Source organism: Mastomys coucha, unplaced genomic scaffold (assembly GCF_008632895.1).
Source record: "Mastomys coucha isolate ucsf_1 unplaced genomic scaffold, UCSF_Mcou_1 pScaffold5, whole genome shotgun sequence".
NCBI classification, from domain to species: Eukaryota; Metazoa; Chordata; class Mammalia; order Rodentia; family Muridae; genus Mastomys; species Mastomys coucha.
The window spans coordinates 73905446-73923408 of NW_022196911.1; the positions used below are offsets into that span (position 1 = coordinate 73905446).

The following is a 17963-nucleotide window of genomic DNA, read 5'->3' on the forward strand; positions in this document are numbered from 1 at the left end:
TTCTCCTAGAATCACTTTAATCTCTGCAATTGCCAATCTAAACTATGCCAGGTAGGCCAGGAAGTATGTGCGTAGGTAAGCTAACAGGCACAGCCCTATCCCAGACAACCTGTATTTCCTGTCCAATCTCTGAGAGGTCTAGAGCAGCTCCCAGAGCAAGCCTTGAGGTGGGGAGTCAGCATTACCTCTGATTTCTTGCTGTTCATATACAGAATGGCCAACTCATTGTCAACCAGCTCCACCCCAAGAGAAGAAAGCTGTTGGCCTTGGTCCAGCTCATGCACGATACGCTTCACATCCTCAATCAACATCTGGGCATCCCTAGAAGGATGAGGAGGACTGGTTAAAGGATGCATTTCCCCAGGAGTGGATAGTACTTTGATTGACTGCTGAGTGGAGAGGAAAGAGCTTTAAACACAAAGAGAACACCTCCAGAGAAACCTGAGAATATTAATGTCCCTCCCAGACACAAAGCCTCGGTTCCAGGCAGTACCCAATTTAGCAATAAGAGTGACTGGGCCACAGCCTTGCCCCAGGCTTTCCCAGAGCCTCATGCTCCTCCTTACCTATTCTCTCCTGCTACAGTAACCACATGAGGCTTCTTATTCACAAGAAACTTCTTTAGGGTTTCAATATCTTGAGCCTGAATTAAAAGAAAATTGTAGCTGAACAGATCTGAGCATGGAAAGTTTTTTGGGTATGGTGGTATGTCTTTAATTCTAGCATTTGGGAGGCAGAGGCAAGTAAATCTAAATTCAAAGCCAGCCTGGTCTACAAAGGAAGTTCCAAGGCTATGATACAGAGAAACCCTGTCTCAAGAAAAACAAAAGAACAACAGGTGGTCCCCAATAAAACAAGAACATAAGCCATAGTTGTTAGTTAACTTTGTTTTTTTTTTTTGTTTTTTCTTTTTTGTTTTTGTTGAGACAGGGTTCTCTGTGTAGCCCTGGCTGTCCTGGAATTCACTCTGTAGACCAAGCTGGCCTCGAACTCAGAAATCTGCCTGCCTCTGCCTCCCAAGTGCTGGGGTTAAAGGCGTGTGCCAACATTGCCCAGCAACTTTGTTATATTTTAGAATAAGGTTCTTACAAAATTTTAAGATAAAGAATTTTTTTTTAAAAGTGAAGAAGAAATTCAGATATATTCAAATTCAGCCTTCTTTAGAAAAACGGGGTGATGAAGGGCAGAAGCAAGGGGAAGTTGGCTTAATTCCCCAGTGGCTCTCAGTTCATGGGACAGTGTGACCCAGATGCTGGTAAGTAAGAACAGAAGCAGCCAAGACAGATCCAGAAGGACACAAGGTCTAGCCACTGGCTGCACACCAGAAAAAAAACCACACCCAGTAACCGAGTGCCATCTACTGCCCGCAGAATTAAGACTGACTTCCAGAGATGAGATAATTTTAAAAAAATTACAATGGGGATCAGAGCCAGCCCTTAAACCCAGCACTTGGGTAGCAGAGGTAGGTAGATCTCTGTGAGTTCAAGGCCAGCCAAGGCTACACAGTGAACTCCTGTCTCAATAAAACAAGACAAAACAACAGCAACCACAAAATGGGAATCAAAGTATCAGTAGATAATTAGTGTGGTTTGTTTAGATTGTTTTTATGTGGTGGATGCTTTAATCCCAGAAATAGACGAGGGCCAGGGAAGGTGGAGGAAGGCAGATCTCTGAGTTCAAAGCCAGCCTGGTCTACATCCCTATTCACTAAGGTCATCTATCACACTCTTTTGGCTTATACTTAATGAGTGAGAAACTTATTTATGTGAGATTCTGTTGTTGTTTTGCTTACACTACTAACTTGATCTCACTGATTGCAGAGCGCACTCTGAGTACACACATGTGAGCAGTGTTCTAGAGATTCACCTTCTTTTCCCGCTCCTCTTCTCTCCATGCAGTACGCCGTTTGGTAAAATGGGGCAGACGGAGGAAATCAGTCACTTCGCCTTCACCATTGACTAGGGCACAGAACACAGGGTGATCTCTGCCAGCCAGCCACAGAAAGAACCATAGTTAGCAATCTGAACCATGAATGGGAAGAAAAAAACATGAAAGACAGAGAGAGATGGTGCAGGCAGACAGGTACCTGGCAGAGGAGAAAGCAATGCCTAGGACTCGGATGCCCTTCCCCTGGTTCTCATCCATAAAGTCGTCATCCTCCTCTACCTGCTGATCTGGACGGTAGGGCGCCACTCTCAACCAGTTGTAGAGTTTTCGGCTACAGGCCTAAAGGAAAGACACAGTGGACTCTATGGTCAGCAGGAGCTTAAAGCATACAAGGGCATGTATTCATGGGAGCACATGTTCCTAGCTACTTGGCAGGCTGACAAGTAGTTCTACAAAGAAAGGTAGGGTATGGTGGCACAAGCACTTAAGAGAATCACAAGGTCAGCCTGGGCTACATACAGAGTATGTGTGTATGGAGACAGTCTAGGCAGATAAAGGCACCCGCTGCCAGTCCTGACAACCTGAGTTCCATCCATGGGACCCACATAGTGGAAGGGGACAATCAACTTCTGAAAGGTAATCTTGACCTCCACATATTTGTGCATATACCTACACACACAACTAATAAAATAAATATAACAGAAAAAAAAATGAGTTTAAGGCTGGGGTTGTGGCTCAGTAGTAGAATACTTGCCAACTGTGCAAGACCTTGGGTTAAATACCTGAGAGAGACAGAGACACCCGAGAGGACAGAGGCACAAACTAGTGGTCCTCACCTTTACAACACTCTCCCTGGCCTCAGCTAGCAGCTTGTTCTTAAGTTCTTTGGCCATTTGCACGTAGAGGAACTGCTGCAGAGCTCGCTCAATGGCCATAGTGCGCTGCCGGTTCCATTCCTGTACTTGGTGGCTGAACTCATCCCGGTAGTAAAACTGCTTGATCTCCTCAAAATACGTCTGGTCATTACCATACCTGAAGAAAGACAGAAAGCTCTGGTTCTGACAGAGAAAACACAACACTCAGACATGCATGGATGAACCAATGACAATTAACTCAGAAATTGTGGTTTGCGGTCTTTTTTTTTTTTTTTAAAGATTTATTCATTATTATATGTAAGTACACTGTAGCTGTCTTCAGACACACCAGAAGAGGGCATCAGATCTCATTACAGATGGTTGTGAGCTACCATATGGTTGCAGGGATTTGAACTCAAGACCTTTGGAAGAGCAGTCAGTGCTCTTAACCGCTGAGCCATCTCTCCAGCCCCATGGTTTGCGTTCTTGAGAGCTGCCCTCCCTCCTCCAGCTTCTTCCAGCCCAAGGCTTGACTTACCCTTCCACTCCCTTCATATCTATGCTGATGTCAATGGTGAGCAGCCCTTCATCTTCAGCCAGGCCTATCTTGAGGAACTGGTCGTCTCTTAACTCTTTAACAGGTTTGTTCTTTAAGTACTTAAAAGAATAAGCATAGTGGGCCTCATCCACGTCCTAAAGACATGGAGAGGGAGTGATGAGTAGGTAGGCAGTGCTTGGCTCAGGGAGAAAAGACTGCCTTTGGGTTCCATGAAGTTTAGTGTGGCCATGTTTAGAACAGCAGCCCATTCCCCAACTTACCTTTCTACCTTTCTTGGTTGGGGTTATGTTTAGCTTGGCTCTCTCCTGAAAGGTTTGTCTCAGCACCTGTCTGACAAGAGGCTCTCTGGCAATCTGCAGTGCAACCATGTATCGGGCACCTTCAAGCACAGCTTCTGGTGTAGGGAACTGGCTGTGGGGACAACAGTGGAGCTGCAGGATGAGGGTGTCTCAGTGTCCAGGTCTCACCCTTCCTGCTGGTCCACTGCTGCATGCCCACCTGCAAACATAATCTTTGGCCAGTTCCAAAGGCTCTGCAGGGAACTGCTCTGTCTCGTGCCGTTGGTAGCTGTCACGGAGGTTCTCCCCAAACTGCTCAGGTGTGAGGCCAAACTTTTTGGCCAGGCCATCTACAGCAAACAGAAGAGTGACAGGTGAGAACAGCAGAATGCTCAGTGGTTACAGGGACAGCAGCTATATTGGGAATTAGGGTTTTGAGGCAACAAGACAGTTAGCAGGCAAGATAGATCACCAAAGGACACCAAATAAAATCTGACTTTAATCACCTGGAAGACTTTTAACTACTTTAGAAATTCAAGAGCCATTGCATAATCATGGGGAAGGGGATATATAAAGATGGTTGGGGAACGTGCTCACGGAGCCCCGGGTAAGTAACCAAGGCCTTCTTTCCTGTTCCTGTCTACTAGGGGAACTGGAACGGTTACCTTACTTCAAGCTACAATGCCTAGGTGACAGAGAAGATGGTTTTTACCTAACCCGGCACTCTGGCAGATGGTGTACATGTCTCGGCGGGAGGCTTGCTTGAGCTCTGGTCCCCTCTGCTCCTCATCTTCAGCCTCCTCACCTTCACCTGGGAACAAAATTTGTGGGCAGTCAGCTCTTGTTTTTGAGTGCTTCCAGGGCACCTGCCCCAGCCAGTGACTGGAGCGTTCCTTCTCGACTCGCACCTTCTTCATCGCCACCCTCCTTTATGCCTTTCAGCTTCTTCCGGCTAGCCTTGGCAGCATTCTGCATCTTGGGGATGTCACGGCCGTAGTAAAGTAAGAAATGGTTGTAGACATCTTTCAGTTCATCCATCGACTGTACATCTTTGAGCCTGAAGGGGAAAGATGCCGCATCCCATCACTGGAGGAGCTTACACCTTTGCTGTAAGGTGTCTAGTTCCCAGAAAGCAAGATCAAGTAGGATGAGCAAACAAGGTCATATATGACAGTCCCCAGCTACACATCAAGCATAGCTAAGGTATTTCTTTTGGGCTGGGGTAGGGGGTTCAAGACAGGGTTTCACTGTATAGCCCTGGCTCTCCTGGACCTCACTCTATAGACCAGGCTGGCCTCGAACTCAGAAATCTGCCTGCCTCTGCCTCCCAAGTGCTGGGATTAAAAGTGTGTGCCACCACTGCCCGGCCAGCTAAGGTATCTTAAGGAAATGCAACTTGTTGGGAATAGCAGTGCATGGTTGAATATTTAGAGACTGAAGCTAGAGGCTTGCTTCAAGTCTGAGGTCAGTCTGGGACATTCAGCAACATGCTGCTTCAAAAACGAACACGAAAGCTGGGTGCAGTAACCCAGACCTTGAGAGCTGGGAGTATTAGCGGGCTGAGGCCAGACTGTATCATATGAGATCCTGTAACAACATGTACACACTTACACAAAATAAGGACACACTTATACAAACTGAAATGATCAGTGGTAATTATTAGAAGTGATTGTCTAAAGGCCAGGTATGTCAGCATACACCTGTAGTCTCAGTACTAGAAAGACAGACTAGATTATAAGGCTGAGTCAGTCTGGCCTGCACAGTAAGAGAAAAAAAGCAGACTAAGGAAGAGGCAGACACAACATATGCTTAGTGAAGTTCAAAGTGCTTGAAAGGACTTCTCAGCTTGTAAGTGCAACCCACCCAAACCATCTGCTGCCCTCTAATAAATAGCACATTACTCAGGCTCCCAAATTACTTTCCAACTATAAAGCACTGCTGCTTCTTATGCAACATTCTCTACATGGGATAAATACACCTATCACCTGGTCTGAATACCTGATACAGGGGCTGGTGAGATGGCTCAGAGGGAAAACACTTGCCACTGGAGCGCCTGATAACTCTCCTGTTTGCTTTTTTTTTTTTTTTTTTAACTTTTTGAGACAGACATTAATGTTGCCCAATTTTGGTGCTGGGATTACAGGTATGTGACACTATACCTAACTTGAATTTCTGATTCTTTTAACCACTTAATTTTGGTAAAGAAATCAATTTGTGGGTTGGAGAGGTGGCTTAGCAGTTAAGAGCACTGACTGCTCTTCCAGAGGTCATGAGTTCAATTCCCAGCAACCACATGGTGGCTCACAACCATCTGTAATGGGATCAGATGCCCTCTTCTGGTGTGTCTGAAAACAGCAACTGTGTACTCACATAAAATAAATGAATAAATCTTAAAAAAAAAAAAAAAGAAATCAATTTGTTTTTTATCTACTAATACAGAAAACCAAAATGAATGTCAGATCACTCCCCCATAAAGCTGAATATGGCTCAGGCTAACCTTGAACTCATGATCTTCCCAGCTCTACCTCTCCAGGGATTACAGAAGTGGACCACTACTCAGCTACAGAGTTCAATTTTAGCTGGGTGCAGTGGATAAGCCTTTAGTCCCAATACTTGGGAGGCAGAGGCAGGAAGATCTTATGGCCAGCCTGGTCTACAGAGTGAGTTCTAGAGCAGAGAGAGCTACACAGGAGACCATGTCTTGAAAAAACACAAAGAAGAAGGTTTTTGATGTATTGACAATTTGGATTCTAACCATGCCGCAAATTCTGCAACGTGCTCCCGAGGACCTGCCCTCAGCCTGGAGAATCCCGTAACAGAGTACGTCCTTCGGTCCTACCTCTCCATGTCCGTAGTGTCTAACGCCCGGATGCCATCAGCAAGAGGTTTGTCAGGGTCAGCAGAGATCTGCTCATACTGGTAAGCCTGCATCTTCTCAAACAGCCGTGTTAGGTTCTCTTTGCGAATTCTCAGCTGAGTCCACTATGGCAGAGGAAGGTAAGAGAGAGGACTGGAGTTCAGCTCTGGAGACTCAAGTCTGCGGTTCCCCTTAGCAAAGCCCCAAAGTGGGAAGCCGGCAGTCCTGGAGGTCAGAGCTGTAGCACCCTGCTAATGGTTTTTCTCCACTCAGTTCTTAGCTCCTTGTGGGCCTTTTATCCATGTTACCTTCTCATCCCACTGCCACACCCTCCAGAGGTCATTGATGTGTAGCTCAGGTTCCACATACTCCTTTCGGTAGAAGGCAATAAAAGGCACCTATGGTAGCAAGGATACTACTGTCATCCAGAAGGAAAATCTGCAAGTATCTCTTCTGCTGGAAGATAATAATTTCCTAGTCTAAAAGCTCCACAATATTCAAATTAGAAGAAAGACCTCTCCTACTGGCTTGACCAGTGAAGGGTTCTCCCTAGTGGAGGAGGTAAATTGCCAACTGGGTATCTCGTCCCATAAATCACTAGTGCCTCTTGCTAGCCCCACTTACCACTCCTGAGCTGAGAGACGCCTAAGGATGAAGAATGGGGTTACCACTTGATTTGTAGCTACCTCTAGCCTCATCCTCTAAATTCTAATGAATTTCTAACTACTGGGCTACCAGAGCTCAAGGAGTTACCTCAAAATGCTGATTCCGCATGAAGCCCAGGGCCTCTTTGATCTTCTGGACCGTGCTGGGCCCTTTCCGACTGAAGCTGCTAGTTGGCTGCCCACGGTCTAGGTAATCACAGCTGTCCTACAATAAGAAGCACAACAAAACACAAACAGCAAATCATGTTAGCTCTGTCTTACCACACAGAGCTTCACAACATTCATAGTCACTTTCCTTACATATACATATACAATACTCTCCATGCATAAGGAAGTATCAAACGGGAACAGCTTCTCATTTTCATGAACTGGCTTATGATTTGCATTAGAATAATATTTTTTAAAGTTTATTTATTATTATATGCAAGTACACTGTAGCTGTCTTCAGATGCACCAGAAGAGGGCATCAGATCAGAGGGCAGATGGTTGTGAGCCACCATGTGGTTGCTGGGATTTGAACTCAGGATCTTCCGAAGAGCACCCAGCTGAGCCATCTCTCCAGCCCCTAGAATTCTTCTTAACATTTATTTATGCATACAAATGCTTTGCTTGCATGTAAACCTGTGTACCAAGTGAATGTCTGGTATCCACAGGTCAGAAGAGGGAGCGGGACACTTAGAACTACAGTTAGAGGTAGTTGTGAACCACCATGTGGATGCTGGGAACCAAACCCTGGTTGTCTGCAAGGGCAACAAGTGCTCCTAACCACCAGCTTTCCAGCTTCTCAAGTTCAAGCTTGTGAGTACCTGGAGGGAGATGGTTGGTGTTGCAAAGGCATTTCTATAGATCCAGTCAGCTTCCTCTTCTAGCTCATCATCTTCAGCTGCCTTGACAGGGATGGAGCGGAGCTGCAGTGGGTAAGAGGGTGAGACATCTTTATGCTATATTCTGCTTAGGAAAAAACATATACCACTTCCAGACAGAAGCGTGTGATCCCCAGGTATGTATTTCTAGTGCCATGAAATGAGAATTTTTCAGATCTGCTAAGAATCCCATCTCAGGGCTAGGGTTGTATCTTGGTTGGTATTGCCTAGCACTCACAAAACCTTAGCACCACAAAACCTAGCATAATGGTGTTTGCCTATAATTCCAGCAACTCAAGAGAAGACAGAGGCAAGAGGATCCGGAACTTAAGGTCCTTCCTGGCTACTTATTGAGTTTGAGGCCACCCTGAGCCACATGAGAGTCTGTCTCAAAAACAAACAAAAACAATTAAAAACAAACAAACAAACAAAACCCCAAGAATGCCATTTCAAAGTTAGTCCTGTAATCCTAGCTACTAAGAGAAAGGAGGACCCCAAGTTTAAGACCTGTTTGGGCTTCAGAGTCAGTTGGGGGCCAGCCTAAGTTAGTGAGAGTGTTTCAAAATAAAAAGCAGAGAGGATCAAGGATCTCATTCAACAGTAGCACCCTTACCCACCTATGAGGCCCTAGTTTTAATTCTCAGTACTCCCAGAATAAATAAACTACCTGATCCTGGGTCATATGGGTTTCATAAGGCCATAATTGATACAACTCATTGTGGTTTCTTACCTGAAACCTCTCAGGCAAGTCAGTGGCTCGGATTTCATTGTCCTGGTCTGTGAGGTGGCTGCTCTCCAGTTCACTAGGCTCATACATCTCAAAGATGCTCCTGCGACTCACACGTTTCTTGGTGGTCTTCTTGGGGCGCACTCGGATCTCACCTTCAGCCTCATCATCCTCATACTCATAGTCTTCTTCCAGTTCTTCATCATATTCATTGTATTTCTCAAATTCATCATAGTCAAAGTCCACACCGAAGATCTCCTGGGCTTCTTGCAGGGCTCTATATGTGAGAGTAAGAGGCAGGGGGCTCAGGATGGAGAAGACAAATGCAGTCCCTGCCCAGAAACTTTCCAAAGAGAAAGGCAGGTAGAAAAATCACACCCAGTATGGAATAAATAGGTTCCTGGAGGTTTCAAGGCAAACTATTATCAGAAGATCAAAAGCCTATCTTTGATACCTGCCAGAGACAGGAACCAACATCACAGACAGTTTGGGTCCTTTCTCTGCTTGGTGAACTATCTCCTGCCAAGACACTAGCGCATTTCCCTTAGAATAAACCCTCTCAAACTTTGAAGTATTGATGTACGTTAGCAGGCCATCTATAAATGAATATAACGGGCAGCAGAGGGATGCTGGATTCACGCTCATGTGGAACTCTAATCTTTTGAGGACTCACACACAAGAGTGTTCAGTGACTGTAGGAGTTGCATTACTGCCTAGCAGTGGTGATTTGAGGCACAGAACAAAAGAGATCAGAGTTAGGGATATTCTACTTTTGGCACACGCCCATACAATGTCCTTATCACAACATGGCAATAGGGTGGACTTACGCATCTGTATATCCAGGAAGCTTTTTTCGCCATTTGGGTTTTTTCAGAGGCTGTCCATCATCATCCACAATGAAATCGTCAATATCTGGGTAGACAAGAAACAGGTTAGTACTCAGCCAATGGATAAATCTGGTTCCTGCTGAGGAGAAAATTAGGGAGGCACTTAAAAGGACCTCTCTGTTAAGGAGCAGGAAATCTCAACACCCACCCAATGTTGGCTTCCCTGTCCAACAATTGCCATGTACCTGACTCTTCATCATCTTCCTCCTCTTCGTCTGGAGGGGCCATGGGGGCCTCTACAGCCTCCTGCCCTTCTTCCCCTTCTTCATCTTGGAAGATTTCCCCTGCAATGGCCTCCTTCTCGTGTTCCTCTTTGCCATATTCCTCTTCATCATCTTCATCATCATCAGACATTTTTTTGACACGTCGGTATTTTTGCTAGCATTGAGTAAAATGTGCCTTTTTAGGATGGGGTTTGTGTGTCTAATGCAAGGATGTCTGCTATCCAGGTTCATTTCTATATCCCCACAATGGCATTTATCAAGTGAAATAGGAAAGAACACATTGAGTCATGCTTATCCAGCCTCAAGGCCCATCCTGCAAACTGGCAAATCTTTTTCTCATATACTTTAGATCTGGGCTCCAAAGCGTGATACTACTAGGCATCTTTCTTTTCCCTGGTGACCCCAAATTACTCAGGAAAAATGGTAGGTAAAGAAAGCACTTACTCCTCGTTTGACTTTAACACCCAAATTCTCCTCAATGAGGTCAAAATCATCATCTTCCAGGCGGTCATCAAAAGATGCTAAAGAGAAAAAAGTGTGCCCAATATGAGACAAGGCTCTTCTCCACTGTGACTCTCCTGCCCCCCAGCCTCAGCTGACATGGGGACTCACTGCGTTTTCTCTTCTTGTGGCCAACATCGTCTTCTGAGTCACCGGAGTCACTGCCCTCATCCTCCTCTCCTTCCTCTTCATCATCATCATCATTGATAAAGTCTTTCAGGTTGCCTCGCTCATCTTGATCATCTAGATTCTCCTCTTCCTCCTCCTCATCTGAAATCATGTGTATTTGAGGCATGGAGATTGGGAAGGAGGAGTGGGTGTAAACTACCCACTTACTTCAATTATCCACCTGCCCTGCACCCAGTGACTAGGTGGCATACTAATTCTCGCTTCATGTAACAGCGTGACGCAGGACTTGGAGCAGCAGCACCCGCAAAGGAAGGCTTCTTTCCCCCTTACCACCTGTCTTTAAGAAAGACCACCTTCCCAATCACCCGGCTTCCTCAAAGCGTTACTAGAAGCTTTACACCTACTGGTAACCCATTTTCCTCAAAGTATAGACTCAGCACCTGCACTCCTTCTTGTATCCTTTGGCTGAAAATTACCACCCCTCACCCCCGCCGTCTTCCCCTTTAATGTTATTACACAAATTTCTACTCTGTTGATGAACCTAAGAAAAAAAGGGGTACATAAACATTCACAAGGTTAAGAGCAGGTAGCACTACCTATAGATTTATTTATCAGATTACTGTTTGTCCCACACTAATATAAACTCACACTACCACAAACAATAGCTGCATCCTATTTTGTCTCCCTACTTTTCTAAGTACTGTGTCTGGGACACAGCAGAGCGATGCACTATGTGTTTCTAAGAATGACTGAACGTTCTCAAGCTGGTACCTCATGTGTGAGAACTCCTGTGCTCAGCCTGAGCCTTTCATCAGCAAGAATCCAACTATCCAAAGCTTAGGAATAGTGGGGAGAAGCTTGAGGCTGGGGCCTCCTCACCATCATCCTCCTCTTCCACAAACTTCTTGGTGACTCTAGGTACCACCTCGCCTTCATGATTGTATTCTTCTTCTGACTCTTCGGCCTCACTTTCCACAAAGTCAGACATTGTTGCTGCTTCTCACAGCCTCTTTGAAGACTATAGAAGGAAAGAAAGGGAGGCAGGCACAAAATAAGACTCATGAGCCAGGTGTTAGTGACACACACCTTTAACCCCAGCACTCAGGATGCAGAGGCAAGTGGATCTTTGTGAGTTCAAGGCCAACCTGGTCTAAAGAATGAGTTTCAGGAAAGCCAGAGCTATATAGTATGGCCCTGTCTCATAACAAAGACACACGGTTTTAAAGAGGGCTCTTAAATCTTCCCACAAAATCCTTGTAGCTATATACCACAGCTTTGCCCACTCCATCTTACTGCTTAGTAAGAATCAGAAGGCATACCCTGGTAGTATGGCTCAATGGTAAGGGCTCACCTAGAATGCAAGAGGGCCAGGTTTGAAGCCCAGAACCAGGAAACAATCAGATGGCTCCACGTCTCCCATTGCTCCTAGTGTTGTTGCTCTTGTATTTTTTATTTTAAAGATTTATTTATTTTATGTATGTGAGGTCACTCTCTTCAGACACACCAGAAAAGGGCATCAGGTCCAATTACAGTTGGTTGTGAGCCTCCATGTGGTTGCTGGGAATTGAACTCATGACCTCTGAAGGAGCAGCCAGTGCTCTTAAACCGCTGAGCCATCTCTCCAGCAATGCCTCTTGTATTTTTAAAGGATGACATTTATTTAATACTTTGATCGTATCATTTGTCTCCTAACTGTTCTTACTGAGAAAAGATCTCACTCTGTAGCCCAGGCTGGCCTTGAATTCACAGCACTCCTCCTGCTTCTGCCAGTCCAGTGCTGGGATCACAGGAAGTAACCACCACATCTGGTTTTATTATTTCTCTTAGCCTCAAAATTTCCAGGCAGAATTGGGTGGATGAAGAAAGCAACTAGCATAGAGATTACTACATAGATGAGGCTCTGAAAGGAGATTATAGGACTTGTTCAGAGGAAGTTTTGAAACAGGTACTGCCAGCACTTGTGTGCTTTCAGACATACTCTAGCAGAGACAAAAGAAAAATTTCTGTTATGCATGGATACCAAGGATTTTAATCCAAGGACTCAAGAGGCAGACGTGGATCTTGGAGAATCTGAGGCCAGTCTGGTCTACACAGTGAGTTTCAGGTCAGCCAGGAATACACAGTAAGACCGGGTACCCAACAAAGGGAAGGACAGGGAGTCTAGAGGAATGGTTGTGTTAAGAGTACTAGCTGAGGGGCTGGAGGGATGGCTCAGCGGTTAAGAGCACTAACTGCTCTTCCAGAGTTCAATTCCCAGCAACCACATGGTGGCTTCACAACCATCTCTAATGGAATCCGATGCCTTCTTCTGGTGTGTCTGAAGACAGCTACAGTGTACTCACATACATGAAACAAATAAATAAGCACTAAAAAAAAAAAAAAAAGAAAGATTACTAGTTGAACTGGGCAGTGGTGACACACGCCTTTAATCCCAGCACCTGGGAGGCAGAGCCAGAAAGATTTCTGAGTTTGAGGCCAGCCTGGTCTACAGAGTGAGTTCCAGGACAGCCAGGGCTACACAGAGAAACCCTGTCTCGAAGAAACAAAATACAAGCAAACAAACAAAAAGTACTAGCTGTTCTGCTGTTCTTCCAGAAGACTCAGGTTTGATCCCCAGGTTTCTCAGAACCAACTTTGACTCCAGCTTTAGGAGATCCAATATCCTCTTCTGGCCTCTTCTGGCCCCGGGCACATACGTGGTGCACAGATATAAACAAAACATCCATACACATAAAAATAAAAAAACTATTTTAAAAAAGAAAAATCCCCTTTCAATGCATTTAGCAACACTATGTAATAAACTTATGCCTCTTTGTATGACCTCTGGTCTGGAGAATTCGGCTGAAAAAGAACCTCTTCAGAACCATCAGAGCTATGATGACACCATTAGCATCATTTACCTCATAGTTTCATTTCTGTTGCTGTGATAAAACGCTGCCCAAAAGGAATCTAGAAGGGAAGAGTTCATTCACTTTATAATTCCTGGTCATGTCTACCCCTGAGGGGCAGTAAAGGTAGGAACCTGAAGGCAGGCTTGCTTGCTATTCTATGTGGCAACATCTGACTCACTTCAAGGAACTCATTCACAGACAAGATATAGCAAGAACCACGGAGAAGGATGCTGCTTCTAGCTAGCTTGCTTACACTCAGCTTTCTGATACAGTTCAGGACCACCTGGTACTGTCATAGTGGGCTGGGCCCTCCTATATTAATTAACAATCAAGACAGGCTGAAGAGAAGGCTCAGTGGTTAAAAGAACTGACTGGTCTTCCAAAGGTCCTGAGTTCAAGTCCCAGCAACCACATGGTGGCTCACTACCTATAATGGGATCCGTGTACTCTTCTGGTGTGTCTGTAGACAGCTACAGTGTCCTTATATAAATTAAAAACAAATAAATCTTAAAAAAAAAAAAAAAAGTAATCAGCCCGGCAGTGGTGGAGCATGCCTTTAATCCCAGCACTTGGGAGGCAGAGGCAGGCAGATTTCTGAGTTTGAGGCCAGCCTTGTCACAGAGTGAGTTCCAGGACAGCCAGGGCTATAAAGAGAAACCCTGTCTTGAAAAACCAAAGACAACCTCACAGACATACCCATAGAACACAGGACAATCTAATCCAGGCCTGTCTCAGAAAACCAACCCAAACAGACAAAAATCAAATTCGGACCTCATCACCTAACACCTAGATCACCCAGAGAATGACACCAGGTGCACTCCAAGCCTGTTGAACGATGTTTGATGTCTGGAGCCCATAGTTGAAGGAGAACAGAGATTCTTGAAAGTTGCTCTCTGATCTCTTCACGCACACTGTGGATTATGGTCTTGTACACACAAACCATACACACAACAGTAATTATACAGATGATGCCACTGATGAAGGTCAGTGAAAGCTCAGTGGGTAAAAGTGCTTACTGTGCAACATCTGGTGACCTCTGTTCTTCCCTGTAACCATGTAAAGATGGAGAAAACACATCCCATAATGTTATTTCTGTCTTGTCTCCCTACTTCATCAATGAGCAGTGGTGGCATGTGCCTTTAATCCCAGCACTTGGGAGGCAGAGCCAGGTGGATTTCTGAGTTCGAGGCCAGTCTGGTCTACAGAATGAGTTCCAGGACAACCAGGGCTACAGAGAAAACCTGTCTCGAAAGCCCCCCAACTCCTCCCAATCCCACCCAAACCCACTAAACCCTCATTTATCAAACAAGTCAATAGCCCCAGGATTCTACCTCAGAACCTTAAAGCTGGCTGCTAATAATCTCAGCAACACCCCTCAGCTATCCTATACTATTTATGTATCCCTTTCCCGCACTCCAGATTAAAAGTTTCTGGAAGACAGAGATCATACCCAGCTCAGGTGCTAATAAAAACCATGACAACAAACAAAAGGCCCTTTGTGGTTCTGTACCAGAAAACTCTATCCCTCTAGGTGTTCTGTACAAATACAGGTTCCTAGTGCCTGTAACATAAACATGGCGGCTGAGGTTCTCCTGGGAGTCACCGGAACTGGTACTAACCAACACAATTGGGTACAATTAAGATGAACCGCATCAACAATATCAAGAACCAGCAGTAGCTGACTAGGGATGTCTCAGGACTGATGAGCATCTATATAGTGTGCAGGTACCCTCCCTTCTACCCCTGCACTGTTTACACTGAACATGCTGGCTTAAGCTCAGAGCTTCAAAGGTAGAGGAAGATCAGAAGTTCAAACTTATCCTCTAATACATACTGAGTTTGACCCTGGGCCACATGAGGGAGACCCTGTCCCTCTACATCCCCAATAACCCAAGTAGAGATTTTAGGTTTAGATGGAAAAGAAACCAAAGGCTAAGGTTTCAGTTTCCATTCTTCTTCTTCTTCTTCTTCTTCTTCTTCTTCTTCTTCTTTTTTTTTTTTAAATAAACTATTTTAGTGCCTGTGTGTATGCTATGTGAAAGCTAAGGGCCTGAAAAAAAAAACCCAGGATTACCCATTGTCACAGATCTGACTTCTCAGGTAGAGAGATAAATGTGAAAACAAACAAACCATTCTAGTTACTAAGTTCTCTATTTTGATTTTTTCCTGTTTTATTTATTTATTTATTTATTTATTATTTATTATTATTATTATTATTTATTTTTTTGCTTTTTCAAGACAGGGTTTCTCTGTGGAGCCCTGGCTGTCCTGAAACTCACTCTGTGGGATCAGGCTGGCCTTAAATCTGCCTGTCTCTGCCTTTGAAGTGCTGGGATCCTGTTTTTTTTTTTTTTTTAATTGGTTATTTTATTTATTTACGTTTCAAATGTTATCCCCCTTCCTGGTTTCCTCTTCACAAGTCCCTTATCCCACCCACCCCGCCTTTCCCCTCTATTTTGATTTTTTTTAAAACATTTATTTTATGTGTGTGAGTGTTCTATCTGCATATTCACTTACAGGACAGAAGTGGGAATTAGATCCCATTACATATAGTTGTGAGCCACCATGTGGTTGCTGGAAATTGAACTCAGGACCTCTGGAAGAGCACCCATCTATCTCTCCAGCCCTATTTTGATTTTTTTCAACAAAAATATTAATTATGGCCAGGCAGTGGTGGTGCATGCCTTTAATCCCAGCACTTGAGAGGCAGAGGCAGGCAGATTTCTGAGTTCGAGGTCAGCCTGGTCTACAGAGTGAGTTCCAGGACAGCCAGAGCTATACAGAGAAACCCTGTCTTGAAAAACCAAAAAAACAAAAACAAAAACAAAAATAAACAAACAAACAAAAATGGTAAAAGGTAATATATTTACTACTTTAAAGTGAACTATAGTTTAAAGAAACACAAGGAGCAGTCACCAGGAGAGAAATGGAAAACCAACCAACCAAACACCAATATACATAAAACCTACCCAAAACCAATATAGGTCTCCTCTTGGTACTTATATGTGTGTGATGTGTGCTGTGTATGCATTGGGGAGGTGTTTGTGGGGTGTGTATTTTTGTGTGTGTGTGTGTGTGTATATATACTAGGTGTGCATGTATATGCACTGTGTGGTCTGTATATGTGTGTGTGTGGTGTATGTATGTATGTGGTGGTGTCATATGTGTATGAGGTTGTGAATTTGAATGTGTGTATAGTCAGTTCTCTTCCACCTTGAAATGGGTTTCAGAAATCAGCTCAGGTTGCCAGGCTTGTACAGTAAGGGCCTATACCCACTGAACCATCTTACTGGCCCCACTCCTTGGTACTTTAACCAAAAATACCATTTACTGCTCACCTATCAAATATCAGACACTTAGCATATAATAACCTATTAATCCCTACTTGTCCTATAAACTATAAAACATTAATATATTTCTCTGTCCACTTAGAGCAGAAGAAAATCAAAGTCAAAAAGGGAAGAAATACACTCAGAGGTGAAGTCTCTTGTTCAAAGTGATACAGTCACCAACAGTAATACTTGTCAGATTTCAACACTGGTCACACTGTATCAGTAATTCTCAAAGTGTGGTCCAGGGATCACCTCTCCTGTATTGTAGTATTTTCCAGAGGTCATATAACATGTGACAGGCTTACTGCAGAAAAAGTTATGAGAACCCAGCTGTATTTTGTAGGCAGACATTACAATGTCAAAAACAAAGATTTATTTTATTTTTAATGTATAAATGTTTTACATATATATATGTATGTATACACACACACACACACACACACACACACACACACACACACACACACACACACACCCCATGTGCATGCAGTGCTTGAGGCGACCAGAAGAGGGCATCAGATGCCCTGGAACTGAACTTCGGGATGCCTGTGAGTCACCATGTGGGTGCTTGAAATTGAACCAGGGACCTCTGCAAGAGCAACACATGTTCTTAACCACTTGAACCATTTATCCAGCCCCATGGAATAATTTTTTTGTTTCTGTTTTTCCAGACAGGGTTTCTCTTTGTAGTCCTAGCTGTCCTGGAATTTGTTCTATAGACCAGGCTGACCTCAAACTCGCAGAGATAAGCCTGCCTCTGCCTCCTGAATGCTAGAATTAAAGGAATACGCCACCACCACCCAGCAAAAGCCACCGCTTGATTCCCCTGAATAATTTTTAAGGTTTTAAATTGGTCCTGAAAGGTTTGATGACTAGTGTAAAAGCTCTTTGGAGCTGTGATAGGGAAAGTCTCTGGATTGGACACACGTCCCCTCCTGCTTTGCTTCCTAAGAAATTTATCCTTAAGGTCATTAAACTGGAGTTATGACTAGTGTCTTAAAAATTCTGCCAATTAGCCAGGCGGTGGTGGCACACGCCTTTAGTCCCAGTATTTGGGATACAGAGGCAGGCAGACTTCTGAGTTCGAGGCCAGCCTGGTCTACAGAGTAAGTTCCAGGACAGCCAGGGCTACACAGAGAAACCCTGTCTCGAAAAACCAACAAAACAAAATAAAACAAAATAAAAATTCTGCCAATTAAATTTGAAGTTCTAGGCTGGATGTGGTGGCTCATGGCTTTAATCCCACAATTTAGAAGGGGGAAGTCTCTGTGAATTGGAGGCCAGCCTCATTTATCTACAGAGTTCCAGG

At 44.4% G+C, this 17963-nt stretch overlaps 1 protein-coding gene across 1 annotated transcript in view; it reads right to left on the minus strand.

The window, feature by feature from the left end:
* The window catches only part of Supt6h (SPT6 homolog, histone chaperone and transcription elongation factor), a 39196-nt gene that overhangs the window by 15213 nt on the left and 6020 nt on the right, over window positions 1-17963 (minus strand). The window contains exons 2-21 of the mRNA XM_031350640.1: window positions 11311-11449; window positions 10414-10572; window positions 10246-10322; window positions 9763-9955; window positions 9518-9602; window positions 8694-8967; window positions 7907-8008; window positions 7189-7305; window positions 6744-6833; window positions 6418-6560; window positions 4487-4635; window positions 4291-4389; window positions 3799-3928; window positions 3561-3711; window positions 3280-3434; window positions 2724-2919; window positions 2087-2226; window positions 1867-1984; window positions 567-643; window positions 186-321 (exon numbers count right to left, since the gene is read on the minus strand). Coding sequence (XP_031206500.1) covers window positions 186-321; window positions 567-643; window positions 1867-1984; window positions 2087-2226; window positions 2724-2919; window positions 3280-3434; window positions 3561-3711; window positions 3799-3928; window positions 4291-4389; window positions 4487-4635; window positions 6418-6560; window positions 6744-6833; window positions 7189-7305; window positions 7907-8008; window positions 8694-8967; window positions 9518-9602; window positions 9763-9955; window positions 10246-10322; window positions 10414-10572; window positions 11311-11419 — 2700 coding nt within the window. The 5' untranslated portion in view covers window positions 11420-11449. The remainder of the gene's footprint in view (window positions 1-185; window positions 322-566; window positions 644-1866; window positions 1985-2086; window positions 2227-2723; window positions 2920-3279; window positions 3435-3560; window positions 3712-3798; window positions 3929-4290; window positions 4390-4486; window positions 4636-6417; window positions 6561-6743; window positions 6834-7188; window positions 7306-7906; window positions 8009-8693; window positions 8968-9517; window positions 9603-9762; window positions 9956-10245; window positions 10323-10413; window positions 10573-11310; window positions 11450-17963) is intronic.